General features: G+C 31.1%; 1 protein-coding gene across 20 annotated transcripts in view; it reads left to right on the forward strand.

Annotated features, from left to right (window-relative positions):
* Positions 1-13,302, forward strand: part of TCF7L2 (transcription factor 7 like 2) — a 227,739-nt gene that overhangs the window by 179,576 nt on the left and 34,861 nt on the right. For all 20 annotated transcript variants that reach the window (XM_070946078.1, XM_070946084.1, XM_070946068.1 and 17 more), the window contains exon 5: positions 9,070-9,202. In XM_070946078.1, coding sequence (XP_070802179.1) covers positions 9,070-9,202 — 133 coding nt within the window. The remainder of the gene's footprint in view (positions 1-9,069; positions 9,203-13,302) is intronic.

A 13,302-nucleotide genomic window follows, 5' to 3' on the forward strand; every position in this document is an offset into this window, starting at 1 on the left:
ATATATTGCTTATGTAAAATATTTACAAAAAGGCATAAAGCATACTGAAATATAATATTTTCGTTTATTTTATAGTGCAACATCTTTTGTTGTGCATGTTCTACCTTTCCTTATTTTAGAACAAATTATTTAGAACATAATTATTGAGTTTACTGAAATAGGTTGTATGTGTGGCTTTTCAGAAGTGAATTTCATTGATTTCAGGCATGCTTATTTGAGTTACATGGATATGGGACTTTTGTTTTAATATTTTTTAAAACCAATTTGCCCATTTAAGATTTTACTTTTTTGCATACTTATAGTAGTAAGCTATATGGATTCCAGAAAAATTATTTGAATTTTATGTATCGGATTGTTTACATTATCTTATTTATCTACTGCCTTAGTTAAAGTTTTCATCTGTAAATAATATTAATTTGGTGGGGGGAAATGTATATTTTGTTGCATAAAAAATGATACGATTTTTAAACAAATTCACCAAATTATTTGGTTAATAATATCTTCAAAATATATCATTTTAAATGAAAAGAAATGTGTATTTAAAATTCTTCAAACCGCATTTAGGGATTGCAAAACATACTTCTTTGTATGTAATTTACAAGATATGTCTTGCTGAAATTTAGGCCTACTTATGAATTAACTTCTTTCATTCTGGTTTTTTTAAAACTTTGTTGAAAAATTAGTTATTTTATTTAAAGGAATTAAAAAAAATTAGTTGGTCAAGATTATCCAAAGCATATTTTCTCAGAAATAAACTCCGTGGAACTATATGAGGTTTACTCTGAAATACATATGCTTAGTTCTATAGCTGCTAACACAAGATTTTACCCTCAGAAGGATTCTATAGTACTTAGAAATTAAAGTCATTGAATTCAATGAAAGTTATTTTGAAATAGTGTGGAGTAAATTATTCTGTTATAAGTTCCCCAAGAAAATTGATAAAACAAATGTCATTTATTTAATGGCTCTGGGTATATCTACAACTATTACTTTTATACTAATTATGTGATATAAGGACATTTCTAAGCAAAATAGGATAAGTACTATTGCAGAATTCATTATATATATTTCCAAAGATATTAGAAAATTTGTAGCAGTTTTTTAAATTTGTAATTCTTGATAGCCTCTTACAGAAAGCAAAACTTTATAAATGATAAATCTAATCTTTCATTTCACTCTGTCAAAACTTTAGATATTAGAAATTTAAAAGATTTTGCTTCCAAATATTCCTTTTACTGGAAACCGTGCTATTTTTCTCTAGTATAAATACTGTGTGCTATTTAGTATATATATATTAAATGTGTTTGGGAGTACTAGTCAGTCCGGTTCATAATTGCTGTCCTGCGGTGACTTTGAAAAATCAAAAACAATATTTTTGGAGTAAGGCAATGTGTGACTTTTTTCTGATTTTGTAAAGTGTAGCATCCTTGACTTCTGGAAATATGTTGTGATTTTTTTTTGGACCCTTCTTCACTTTCATTACATTCTTTACTGTATTAAATACAAATGCAATGTATAACAACAAAGTATGGTTTAGAGAAAATATAAATATTACAAAGAATGTTTGGATTTCCAAAATATTGATTTTGTCATCATAACTTCCCATGTCAGACATCTTTTTTGAATATAAATGATTAATCTTTTATAATGGCAGCAAAACAAAATGTGACTGATGACTTTAATAGCAAGCTAAATAATAGCTCAATGCAGTATTTCCTTATTAATAATGAAAACTTAACTTTTCAAGCAAGATATCAATTTCTAAAAATCTTTTACCTAAACATTTGAATATTATTTAGAAATTACATTTTTAAAAGTCAATCTTTTTTTCTTTCTCTCTCACTTCATAAATCTTTCACATTGTATTAGAATTTGGAATTTTGTTTGTAAACCATACAGAATCAGTTTTGTGAGGTAGGCAGAATATATAAATTTGCTAAATAAATGTATAATCCATTTTAAGTATATGCTTTTTTTTCCCCTCCCCTTTGGAATTGTTCAATTTTCTGGGTTTCCTCTTTCTTTTCCTGCCAGAGTAATTAATGCTCCTGATTTCATCCTAGTAAGTTTCCTGAGTTTATTCAAACTTCTTTGTTAATAGTTATGATTAGAAAAAAGACTTACAAGTCAATAATTTTTTTAATTCTTGCAAATCAATTAAGTAAAATATATATGAACCGTCAAAAATAGTTTTCTTTAATATGTTAATTTATCAGACATTTGGAGAACTTGGATAAAAGACTATGGGATCTAAGTGAACATTTCCCAATTTTTATATGATATTTCCTTGGAATATCATATTCCAAAGTTCTGAAGCCAGAAGTTACCCTTCAGATAATAATTTGGAGCTTGATTAGCTTTTGAGGAAGTTGGTAACCCTTATTTAATGGGAACAATTCTCCAATCAGGAAACAGCCAGAGAAAGAAAAACAGAACAGAAGTGGTAGTATTCAGGTTACCCCCTCTTTTAAGGGGTTTATGGATATAGGGGTTAGGCTTTTTTTTTTTTTTTTTTTTTTTAAAGTCTGGCTAGGAAAAGTATTGTCCATACACATGGCTGTCAGTACTCCGCCATCATTCACATGAGGGAAGAAAATGAGTCCTTTTAACATAAGGAGCTATGTTTATCAATGGAAGCCTTGTCCTTTGCTACAATAGGGAATGAGCTTAGGGCAAGACCTTAGGCAGAAATGAGCTACATTAAAGTTTGAAAGGATTCAGAGCACTGTATCAGTGACAATAGACTAAGGAGAAGTAGATTCCTGGAGAAAATGCTTAGTCAGGTGTGAAAGTATTCTTTATGTCAATAAAATGTATGTTGAGTCAGTAAATATAATGGTTCTTAATTTGCTCAAGAGTAGCAATGAGAAGGAATTGAGTAGTTTGTATTTGTTGTGTGCAAAAAGTATTTAAAGTGACATTTGAAAAAAAAGATTAAATGTAACTATGGCATTAAGATACCTGTTCGTGCATTTTGTATAAAATATTAGAAAATAGTTAGATATTGTTAATAACTCCAAAATGCTTTTGTTGACCTAATTCTTCCTAAGTTTTTTAACTATGCTGGAGATAAATAAGACTGACTATAATATCTATTGAGAGTAAACAACTGATACCAGGTTTAAAAGAAAAACATGTTATAACCTTGGAAGGTTTAGTTATTAAAAATTAAAAATGATGCAGATAGTGTAAAGCAGAGTTCTGACACAAAATATAGAAAGCCTACAAGACCTACTGTAATTGCTTTTGATATTTGTCTATCAGATTTATAAAGTCAGTTTAAAGTTTATAGTCCAATTTTTATTTTGCGATATTTTACACTCGAAGACTAGTGTGAAGAAGCCATGGTAGAAAATTTATAATGGAAAGCAGAGATGTAGTTTAATTTGTATTTCAATTTTACTGCTGAATTTAAACTTTGTTTCTCTTACAATTTTGTCCAGTATCTTAGAGTAAGAATTAAAATACATAGGTCTAAAACACAGTGCCTAGTTAAAATGACTAAAGATAACGAAAGTAATCTGTGGATTAGAATCCCCGACTGCTAATTGTGTTAGCATAAATTTATGATTCGGGTAGGTATACAACTTATTTCTTATACATGGGCCCAATTTATTTCTATTTGTCCTTATTACTTTCTTTCATGTAACTTCTTGTACTAAGTACATTTATTGCTGTTGCATTTAGATATCTTTGATATTACTTCTCCACATACATAATAATTGAGATCAAATCCCAACATTGTGCAAACCAACTTGTACAAATAGATGTTTTCCTCTCTTCTTACCTTTAGCCACAACCTTCCAGAGTAGATTTTGAGAATGAGGACATTTTGCTGGTGAACTGGAGAAAGAGAAAGTTATTTCTCCTACCTCCTTTTTGGACAGAAGCTGTTCCATCAGTAGAGGGAGTTAATTGTATACCACTCCTAAGGTTTTTCACCTTTCTCTTGGAGAAATTTATAGGAATTTTTCACCTTTCTCTTGGAGTAATTTATAGTAATTTACTCAAGGCACCGCTACATTTTTAATATACTGTGTCTGAAACATCTAATAAAAAGATCTCGTATATGTTATCTTCATTTATACATGTACTAAACCATTCTTAATTTTTGTCCAGTAATTTCATAGTATTGATTCCATGTCTGTAATGCAATCTGCTTTACTTCAGGCAATGGTTGTCAGACAATAAGAAAAATGGTGGGAAAGCCTAACTTTTCCAATTATTTGTATTTTAATTTGCTTTTTCATAAAGCCAGAAGTTAAATACCAAGTTTACCAAAAATGGGATCCTCCTGACATTTTCACCCATCTTATATTTGTATTTGTTGGTATTCTATTAACTATAGTAAGAAAAATCCTGTTTTATTATTCATTAATGACATTCAAAAAGATATACTTTCATATAATTTCAGTGTTGTATGAATAGTGATTTAGTTTTATTATAATGTAAGCAAAACGAAACTAATAGGGAAATATACACTAAAAAACAATAATCTATGTGCAAAACGGAAAGAACCAAGATAATATAATAGTACTTTTTATCTTAATTTCTCTATGTTACCTTTTATGCTCATCTGATTGTACCAGAACTGCTTTTTTTTGGGGGGGGGGGATTAGGCAATTACTCTGTTTGTTTCAAAAAAAGAAAGAAATTGAATATTAATTTTCAAAACCCACATTGTTAATAGTCTCTCCCTAAGATTTGCCACTCAGAAAGTTTATTTAATGCAGTTCCATAATTCTGCTTGCAAAATCAGCTTCCTTTATTACAAACCAGAAGTACATCAAAAATTACCTTTGCTTTCTTAATTAAATTGCTGGCCATCTTTGCCCTAACTCTTTTCAGTAAATCTGCCTAACATATTGGAGCCATTAAACGTTTAATAAAACTAAATTGTAGTCGACAGGCACTGTTCAGTTTTATCTCTGTCTAGATGTTAGTATAAAAGTATCTGCCAGCATGTTTCCACAATATAAAATATATTTTAACATATCTGTCAAAAATTTAAGTTGCACAAAAAACATCCACATAACTCCCACCATGATGATGTTCAACCCCCATTTGGTGTTTGTGTGTAATATCATATGTCTTCTGGAAGCACATGCTTCTTTTATTCATGGTTTTATGCCCTTTATGATTTGTAATTATAAGCTACACGGATTTATGTGGAGTTTGACAGTCTCTAAATAGTAATGGCTATCATCATATGATCTTTAATATTTTATATAAGAGTTACCTCAATAAGATATTTATCTTCATGAAAAAAGAAAGCTAAGTAAGAGTTTGGAATGAGAATGGCATAATAGAGAACCTTCACATTAAGTCTGTATCATATTTTCTATTAAGCATTGAATCAAAATAGCAAAACATCAAAAGAATGTAAGGATCTCCTTCATAACATCCATTGCAGATTTGATGATAATTCATAAAGCACATCCTCTAAATTTCAGTATCAAAATTCTGTGCTTGGATACTGAATGAGTGTGCAAAGATGAACAAACTATGTCAACAAATAAACTGAATTTCAGAGATCTATCTGACATAGAACTATGAATAAAATAGTAGGTTTAAATTGTCAAATTATTTGGCTGTTGATATCATCCTCAATGATTATTCATAGAAGCCATCAGTATATAGTGTCTCTCTGGCTGGAATAATATTCGGGAAAATCAAAATGTGTTTGATTTCCTAAGAATGAATAAGTATGTTCACCTTGCCAGAGAGATAGCAAAACAAATTCTATAACAGTAATAAAGTTGAAAAAGTAGTTGACAGTGAACAGATTAAAATTTTGTAGGATTTCGGAATATAGACTGATACATTTTGGCTCATAATACACCAGCGATAACTGTAATTGAAAAGAAGCAAGTGGCGATAATTGATGTAGCAATTAGGAGGGGATAGTAGAAAAGAAGACAAAGAATTGGAGAACATCAAAAAGTATGAAGATCTGAAAATCAAAATTTAAAGATTATAAACCAGTCATGGTGGTCTCAGTGGTTATCCACACATTGGGTAGCAATCCAAAAAATCTTTAACAGATGTAAAAAAATCTGCACATTGACAGAATTTCCATCTGTCAATTGCAAAAACTACTCTGTTTGAGTTCACATATATATTATATCAATATATAACATCTTAGTTTCTCGATGCGTATGAAAGCCAACACCAGCTAAAGAATTTGCAGCTGTGACTTCACATTGTTGTGAACAGATAACCTTCTGAATGGGAAGCGAGTGTCTTCACCACTAGGCCACCACACAGTTCAGATAACAATAACTGTTAGTATTTTCACTGTTTTTCAAACTAGTGAATAAAGTTAATTTATCTTTATTACAATTACCTCTATTTCCATTTAACTTTCTTATAGAGTGTGATTATTCCATGATTACCCTAAGTCCCTAAGCATTCAGTGATTCTGTCTAGTTATGTTTTTAATCATTGTAGCATAAGTTTGTAAATAAGTTTTATAACAATTTTTAAAACTACTACTTTTTAAAAAAAAAAGTGTATAGTTTTACATGTATAGTAGTTAAATAAATAGCTTTGGTACAATTTTAATTTTCATCACACACACACATTACTGATTTTTTTTTTCAGTCCAACTGAAAAATTACAAAGTAATTTTGATATAGCATAATGAAATGTGTTGAAAGATTGAAGTATTTCAAAGGAAATTCATGTAATTTTAAAAGAAGGCATCTTCTAGTTTTCTTGCATCTTTTGAAAGTGTCCATCGATCTCTTTTTGGAACGACAACTGCTAATCTAGATTGAGGATAATGGTAAACATTATGACAGCTCCTGGACTAAGGTGGCGCTTGTAGACACTACTCACTGTCCCTATTCTTTTAATGTAATTCCTTTTACTTGATGTTAATGCAAATTGTTCCTTACTGAAAGTAATAAAAGGAAATGAAGACACATTTGAAAATGAAAGTTGACGCTAATCCATTCTTCATCTAATACTAGACTCTTTATCTTTGCTGCTACCTAATCTGGTTAAATGTCCCTCTTGTAGGATTTTAGTGTAAATCCTCTGTAGGGAATAGGGGTTTTTTTTCCTCTTCTCCTTTTCTCTTGTGAGTGTGTATGAATCTGTGTGAATTGCAATTGGATTATTTGCAGGAAAAAATGGCTCAGCAGTCTGCTTGTTTCATTTGTATGTGATTGTGTGTATGTGCACGCGTGTGCATTTCACTGTGCATTAAAAATGAAAACAGATTCCCTCCTCCCCATTTTATTTTTTTCTTCTTCTCTTTCTATCTTTGTTGTGGAGGAATAATAGTTCATCTATAATACAACATTTGGTATTTGATATTTTATTTTTGAGAGTGGTGATATGGTTTTAAGCATGTCCTTCTTACTACCTCCTGCCTCTAAATTGTATTCACTACCAGTGAGAAAGTACATATTAATATCTTCTGTTATTTGAAAATTGGGACCCTGGACTATATGCCTATTTTAGAAGAAGCGTCCCTGGAATTCAATAGTCCCATTCAGTTCCCTGACGTTTGCCTCGCACCAGGCTTTACCATTTCGAGACAATCAGATAAATTTTGCTTGCTTGCTTTGTTTTTTGTTTAATGAACTAAAATTCCAAATTATTATTTTTTCTTTCTTTAGGACATACTTCTAAAATTAAAAGAAATAGATGGTGGGTCAGTAGTAAATTTTAATTTAAGAAAGACATGGAGCTGAACATGAACATATCTTGAGGATAAACTTTATCCTCTGAAAGTATTCAGAGAAAAGCTGTGTTATAGTATGATAGCTGCATTTGAAAAAGCCAAAATCTACCTTTTCTTTTAAATATTGTAGGGCCCATGCTAATTTGTTTCTAGGTGGATCAGCTGCATGATTGGCTCAGGTTGGTTCCTGTCCAGCAACAGCACAATTGCTGACACATGGATTTTATATGTGACCAGAGCTATGTGCCCTGAAATGAACTCTGCAGCATACACATCTCTGGCTGTGAGTAAGATCTCTGTGTCAGCAATTTTAGAGTTACTTATTTGGCAAAGGGTGAAAAATATTTTTACACCTGGTAGAGATCTGTAAACAACTGCTATTCAAGACTTTGTCACACCCTCAAAATTCAATAGTGCAAACATCATGTCTTAATTTAAACAACAACAACAACAAAAAAAAAAAACCTTAGTACTACAACAGCAGTTTTGCTCCAAATGATAAGATGCTTCTTTATATAGCAATTAAAATCTTTAAAATATATCACAGTTTAGAAAGTTTAAATTAAATGAAGCCTAGGCTCATTTGCTATGTTCCGTCACCATATAAGACCTCTTCTAACTCAAAAACAGTGGAAAAGGAAAGACTCAAGCACAATTTGCTGTACTAATGCTGGAACTTCAGAATAGGTGGTTTCCCATTGGCTGGAACCCCTAGGTTGCCCCACCTTCTTGGCTTTCCATTCCCTTTAAAGACAAGTCTCCATGGCACCCCATCATTTCACTGTGCAGTAAAAGCAAGTGTACTGTATGTGGTTAAATTGGGATTAGGGGCAGGGGGGCACTGGAAGCTATTTTTTTCATTGGTCTACTGGAGGGAACACCAGCCAGTTCATGACTTATCCTGAGTGTTTTGTGATAGCCATGGTAAGGACATGACAGGTCGCTGAAAAAACATTTTAACCATTTAAACAGTGGCTTTCAAGAGTGACTGTGAAGAAGTCCCTAAAAGAGAGTAAAGAGGCTTCATTTTACAGGTCAGGAAATTTCATTCCAAAAATTTCATTCTTAACAATATTGAGTTTATTAAAGTTTACTTCCTACTAAATAAACTTAAGAATCCCAAAGCATCAGAGAAAGGAGGAATAAAGAGCACTACGGAAGATATTTTCACATTCTGAACATGAAGAGTCATAAATGCTAAAAACATCTGTGACTGTGTTATTAGTGTGTGTGTGTGTGTGTGTGTGTGTGTGTGTGTGTGTGTGTGTATGTGCATATGGGCACATGTGCATATGTATAAACAGCTTGTTCAGTATGTCTACTTGGAACATATTAATGCAACATCTTCCTACACTTTTTATTTTCTATTTTTACAGTCTAACAAAGTCCCAGTTGTGCAGCACCCACATCATGTACATCCTCTTACACCGCTTATTACATACAGCAATGAGCACTTCACGCCAGGGAATCCTCCTCCACACTTACCAGCCGACGTAGATCCCAAAACAGGTAGGTTACAAGACTTACTACAGTGGGATGTTTGAAAGGACACTAGGCATTAAAGCAATTGCTTAAATGGGATAGCATCTGGTCGATTAAAGAAGAAAAACATTGGTAAAGTATAACAAAAACAATTTCAAAATGATGGAAAACAACAGACTAATTGTATGTGAAGAAAATTCACAAGTTATGTAAGTTGTAGTTACCTTTATGTATCACTTTGAAATTATGTGACCTATCATTCAATGCACTCTAATTATAATGAAGTCCATTTCTAATGTCTACTTTTGGGTAAGATACATCGATGCCATCCTGAAATTAAACCTATGGTTTAAAGAAAAATACCAAGATGATACTCAACTTTTTCTAAAGCTGTTCAAAATAAATAAATTTCTTTAAACAATGTTATCCTTTCCAAAATTATATGAGATAGATAGATAGATAGATAGATAGACAGACAGACAGACAGACAGACAGACAGACAGACAGACAGACAGACAGACAGATATTGTGAGGCAAGCCAAATGTCAAATGTTTACTCTGTGATTTTACATAGTAAAGCTAACATATCTTTATTAAACGTTCTAATATGAAAAATATTAGTGAAGCAATATCTCCTTAAGAATATAAGATACTATTTAATATTCTAGAAGTCTATTGGTCATTTGTTTGTTAATGTATTATATATTTATCTGTCACCTAGTCAATCAATTCCAGTAACATAACAGTTTCACATGAGTAAAACTAGTTAACAAAAATGCAACAACATAAAAGGTCATAAAATGGGGCAAAACGAAATTTAACAACCCCCTTGCTTAACAACAGAAACTGGACTTTCTGTTGTTTTTTTTGAAGACGTTTCACTTCTCATCCAAGAAGCTTCTTCAGCTCTTGGATGAGAAATGAAACGTCTTCAAAGAAAAACCAGAAAGTCACGTTGCCTCTTGAAAAAAGCACCTTTGGGGCAACCATGACCTGATGGCTGAGAATCTCCATAGACATCCATAGACATCTATTTACATAAGTATGAACATTTGATATTACATTTACAGAAAGAAAATATTATTGAAGTAATTATTCCCATATATTTAAATGTATCCAAACACCAGGTAAAGCCCAGTCTGTACAAATCGTCTGATACTGATATTGCTATATTATGCATCTGAAATTGTTGTGCTGTATCTATACACTGTGTTGTATAATAGTCATAATTAGTCACAAAACATAATAATAGTTTTGTGTTCAGTCACATTTAGACTACATTTTTAAATCTTACAAAACAGGCCAATTGTGCTATTATTAAATTAAAGAAGTATAGGTAGTACTTGTTTAGTGAATCCCTTGTTAAGCAACTGTTTCAGTTATGAGGATGATGAAAAAGTAGCTTTATGACTGATCCTTGAATTTACGACCTTCGCAGGTCTGTAAAGCAAAGCTAAGATAAAATAAGATCATAAGCAGAGTCTCAGTTTCATTATGGCCATTTCATTTAACAACCAAGTTAATCCTTAAACCAAAGGTTAAAAATAAATTCACATTTTAATCAAAGTATTTGAAAAAGAAGGAGATCCAGATTTGATCTAAACTTCTTTCAAAAAGTTTCATTGTAGCTCTTCAAGGCATTCTCATGGTTAGATCAGGTTTTTATGAATTGTTTAAGACCATTTTGATTTAAAATTGAACAGGATGAGCCCTACTATTATCTGAACAAAAATGACATGGTAGTTTTTGAAATTTTTAAATCAACATTTAATAAAGAAACGGGGCAATGCTTTTAATGATTGTAAGCCTCCTAGAGTCACCTCTAGGCAAGCTAAGTGGCATATAAGTTTAATAAATAAATAACATTCAGTCTTTACAAGTCTTCAAAGCCATTTATTATTGTTTTTATTTAAAAATTAGTTTAAGAATCATAAATTTCAAGCATTTTTTGATATTTTTTAAAAAGTTTGGTACTATGTGCAGTATATTCCTTTTACTTTTTAAATAATTATTATTGCATTGTATTCTTTACATGGTTGAGATTTATTAGCATTAAGAAGTAGACCTTATTTTGTTAACTAAATATATATATTTTAGTAGACTGCTGCAGTGGTGGTATTCATCTTTGCTCTTTAGATCATATAGATATGATCATATAGATATGATCTATATGATCGAGAATTTAAGAGGCCTTGCGAGGAAGAGGTGAATCCAATCAAACTTGAAAATAAATTAAAAAGTAAAATTTATAATCTGAATATATGTCAAATGTAGTTAACGATTACTATAGTTTCAGATAACTTATTTAGATAATGTGTCCAGAAATGCATGGATTGTTGCATTGCATCTTTTCTACACGCCACAATTGTCTGTTCTGCATTTCACTTAATTCTAACTTTAAAAGGAATATCATGCATGCATCCATCTATGAATGTTGCAAATATCTGGCAGTTAGTTACCATTTAAAGAATGGTTATATATGGAATATTTTTAAAATATGTTGATATCCTTATGTACTTTGCTCTGTGAAACATTATTTCAAGGGTGTAAACTACTCACTAAATTTTTAAAGCCTAGTTAATCTGTTCAGGTAATGAAAAAAAAAAAGAAACCTGCCATTACCTGAAAATTAATAGATTTAATTTATAATCAAGGCTTTCGGAATAACTTAAATATAGTTTTAGAGCTGTGAATATTGTGTCTCTTCATTTTAATGTTTTCTCTTCCGAATCTTGCTTTTTCTGCACTGAAAAGCATCAAGCCAATTTAAAATACTAACCAACTGTTACTCTTCTGAGAAAGTTAGCATTATAGGATATACATTTATAACCTATCTTTCTTCAATCTACTCTCTATAGACATGTTGAAATATTCTAGTCTAAATCTATGGCCAAAGAGTTGCGATCATAAGACATTTGAAGGATACAAGTTTAGGAAATATCATTATGAACAGCTACACATTTTGGACAATTCCAAATAAACACTTTCCAGGCATCCATTTATCTTAGCCAAAGACTTAAAAACCCAATCAGCAACACAAAATTAGGGAGGTGAGGATTTTTTAAAAAAATTTCAAGTTAATCATGTGTTTTTTTAAAAAGTATTGTTAAATTCAAATAGGGTAATACATAGTTCAAATATATTTAATCATTAAAAAACAGGATTAGTTGCTGTTCTCTATAATGTAATGATAAAACCGGATTTGGTGTAGCAGCATGCATATTATTAGAAATCAAGCTGCATCTACCCAATCTATCCAAATCTATCCAAAAGCAGTATTACTTATAGTGTACCCAATTCTCACAATATAAAGGACAAACTATGTAATATCCCTATCCTTAGAAATTACATCTGTTTCTTTTCCCCTCACAAATGTAAAACATGGGATTCAGATTATACTGAGATAGGCATAAAAAGAGTTTTCTTCTCTTTGACATCTCTTATCCAGATATTCTTGCAAGTTTGCTTAAAGGAAAAATAAATTTCCAATTAAATGAATGGCTGATTTTGTTGTATGTAAAAACTGTATAAAATGTAACTTTCTCCTTTGACTTTTATTCTGATGTGGCTTAATACAGACTAACCAGAAATCCTACAGCTATTTCTGATTTTAGTGAATTACATCAATGTCATAAGTTTAAGCCTAGGTTCTAGAGGTTGTTTTAAGGTTTTGGTTACTTGAATATAATGGTAAAATGATATAAAATAAATGTATGCATTCTGTGCTGAATCTTGTCATTCCCAGAACTGCTTGTTCATAGCAACTATGACGAGATAGGAAGCATCTCTCTGTGTTTATTTTTATAACTTAATTTGTAGAGGAACAGAACAGCTTTAAGGTCAAACCCTAAATGCTCTCTCTTTTGGTTTTCTATCGGGTTATGCCAATGGCACAGCTACTGAATTTAGATAATTTTTATAGCTGCCCATCTTGCAATTGTAACTCTGATAGCAAATTGAAGATTTTTTTAAAAAAAAGAAACTGTAAGCATAAAATGAATAACAAAATGATAACATAATGGTGCCTGAGGGCAATCTAACCCAGTCCATATAATAGCTATACTAAAAAAAAATCACATTGATGATATAACCAAACATCCAAATCCTGTGTCTAAGGAAACATCGAT

The sequence above is a fragment of the Pituophis catenifer genome, unplaced genomic scaffold (genome assembly GCF_029215685.1).
Source record: "Pituophis catenifer annectens isolate HBS135680 unplaced genomic scaffold, rPitCat1.0.hap2 SCAF_6, whole genome shotgun sequence".
Classification (NCBI taxonomy): Eukaryota; Metazoa; Chordata; class Lepidosauria; order Squamata; family Colubridae; genus Pituophis; species Pituophis catenifer.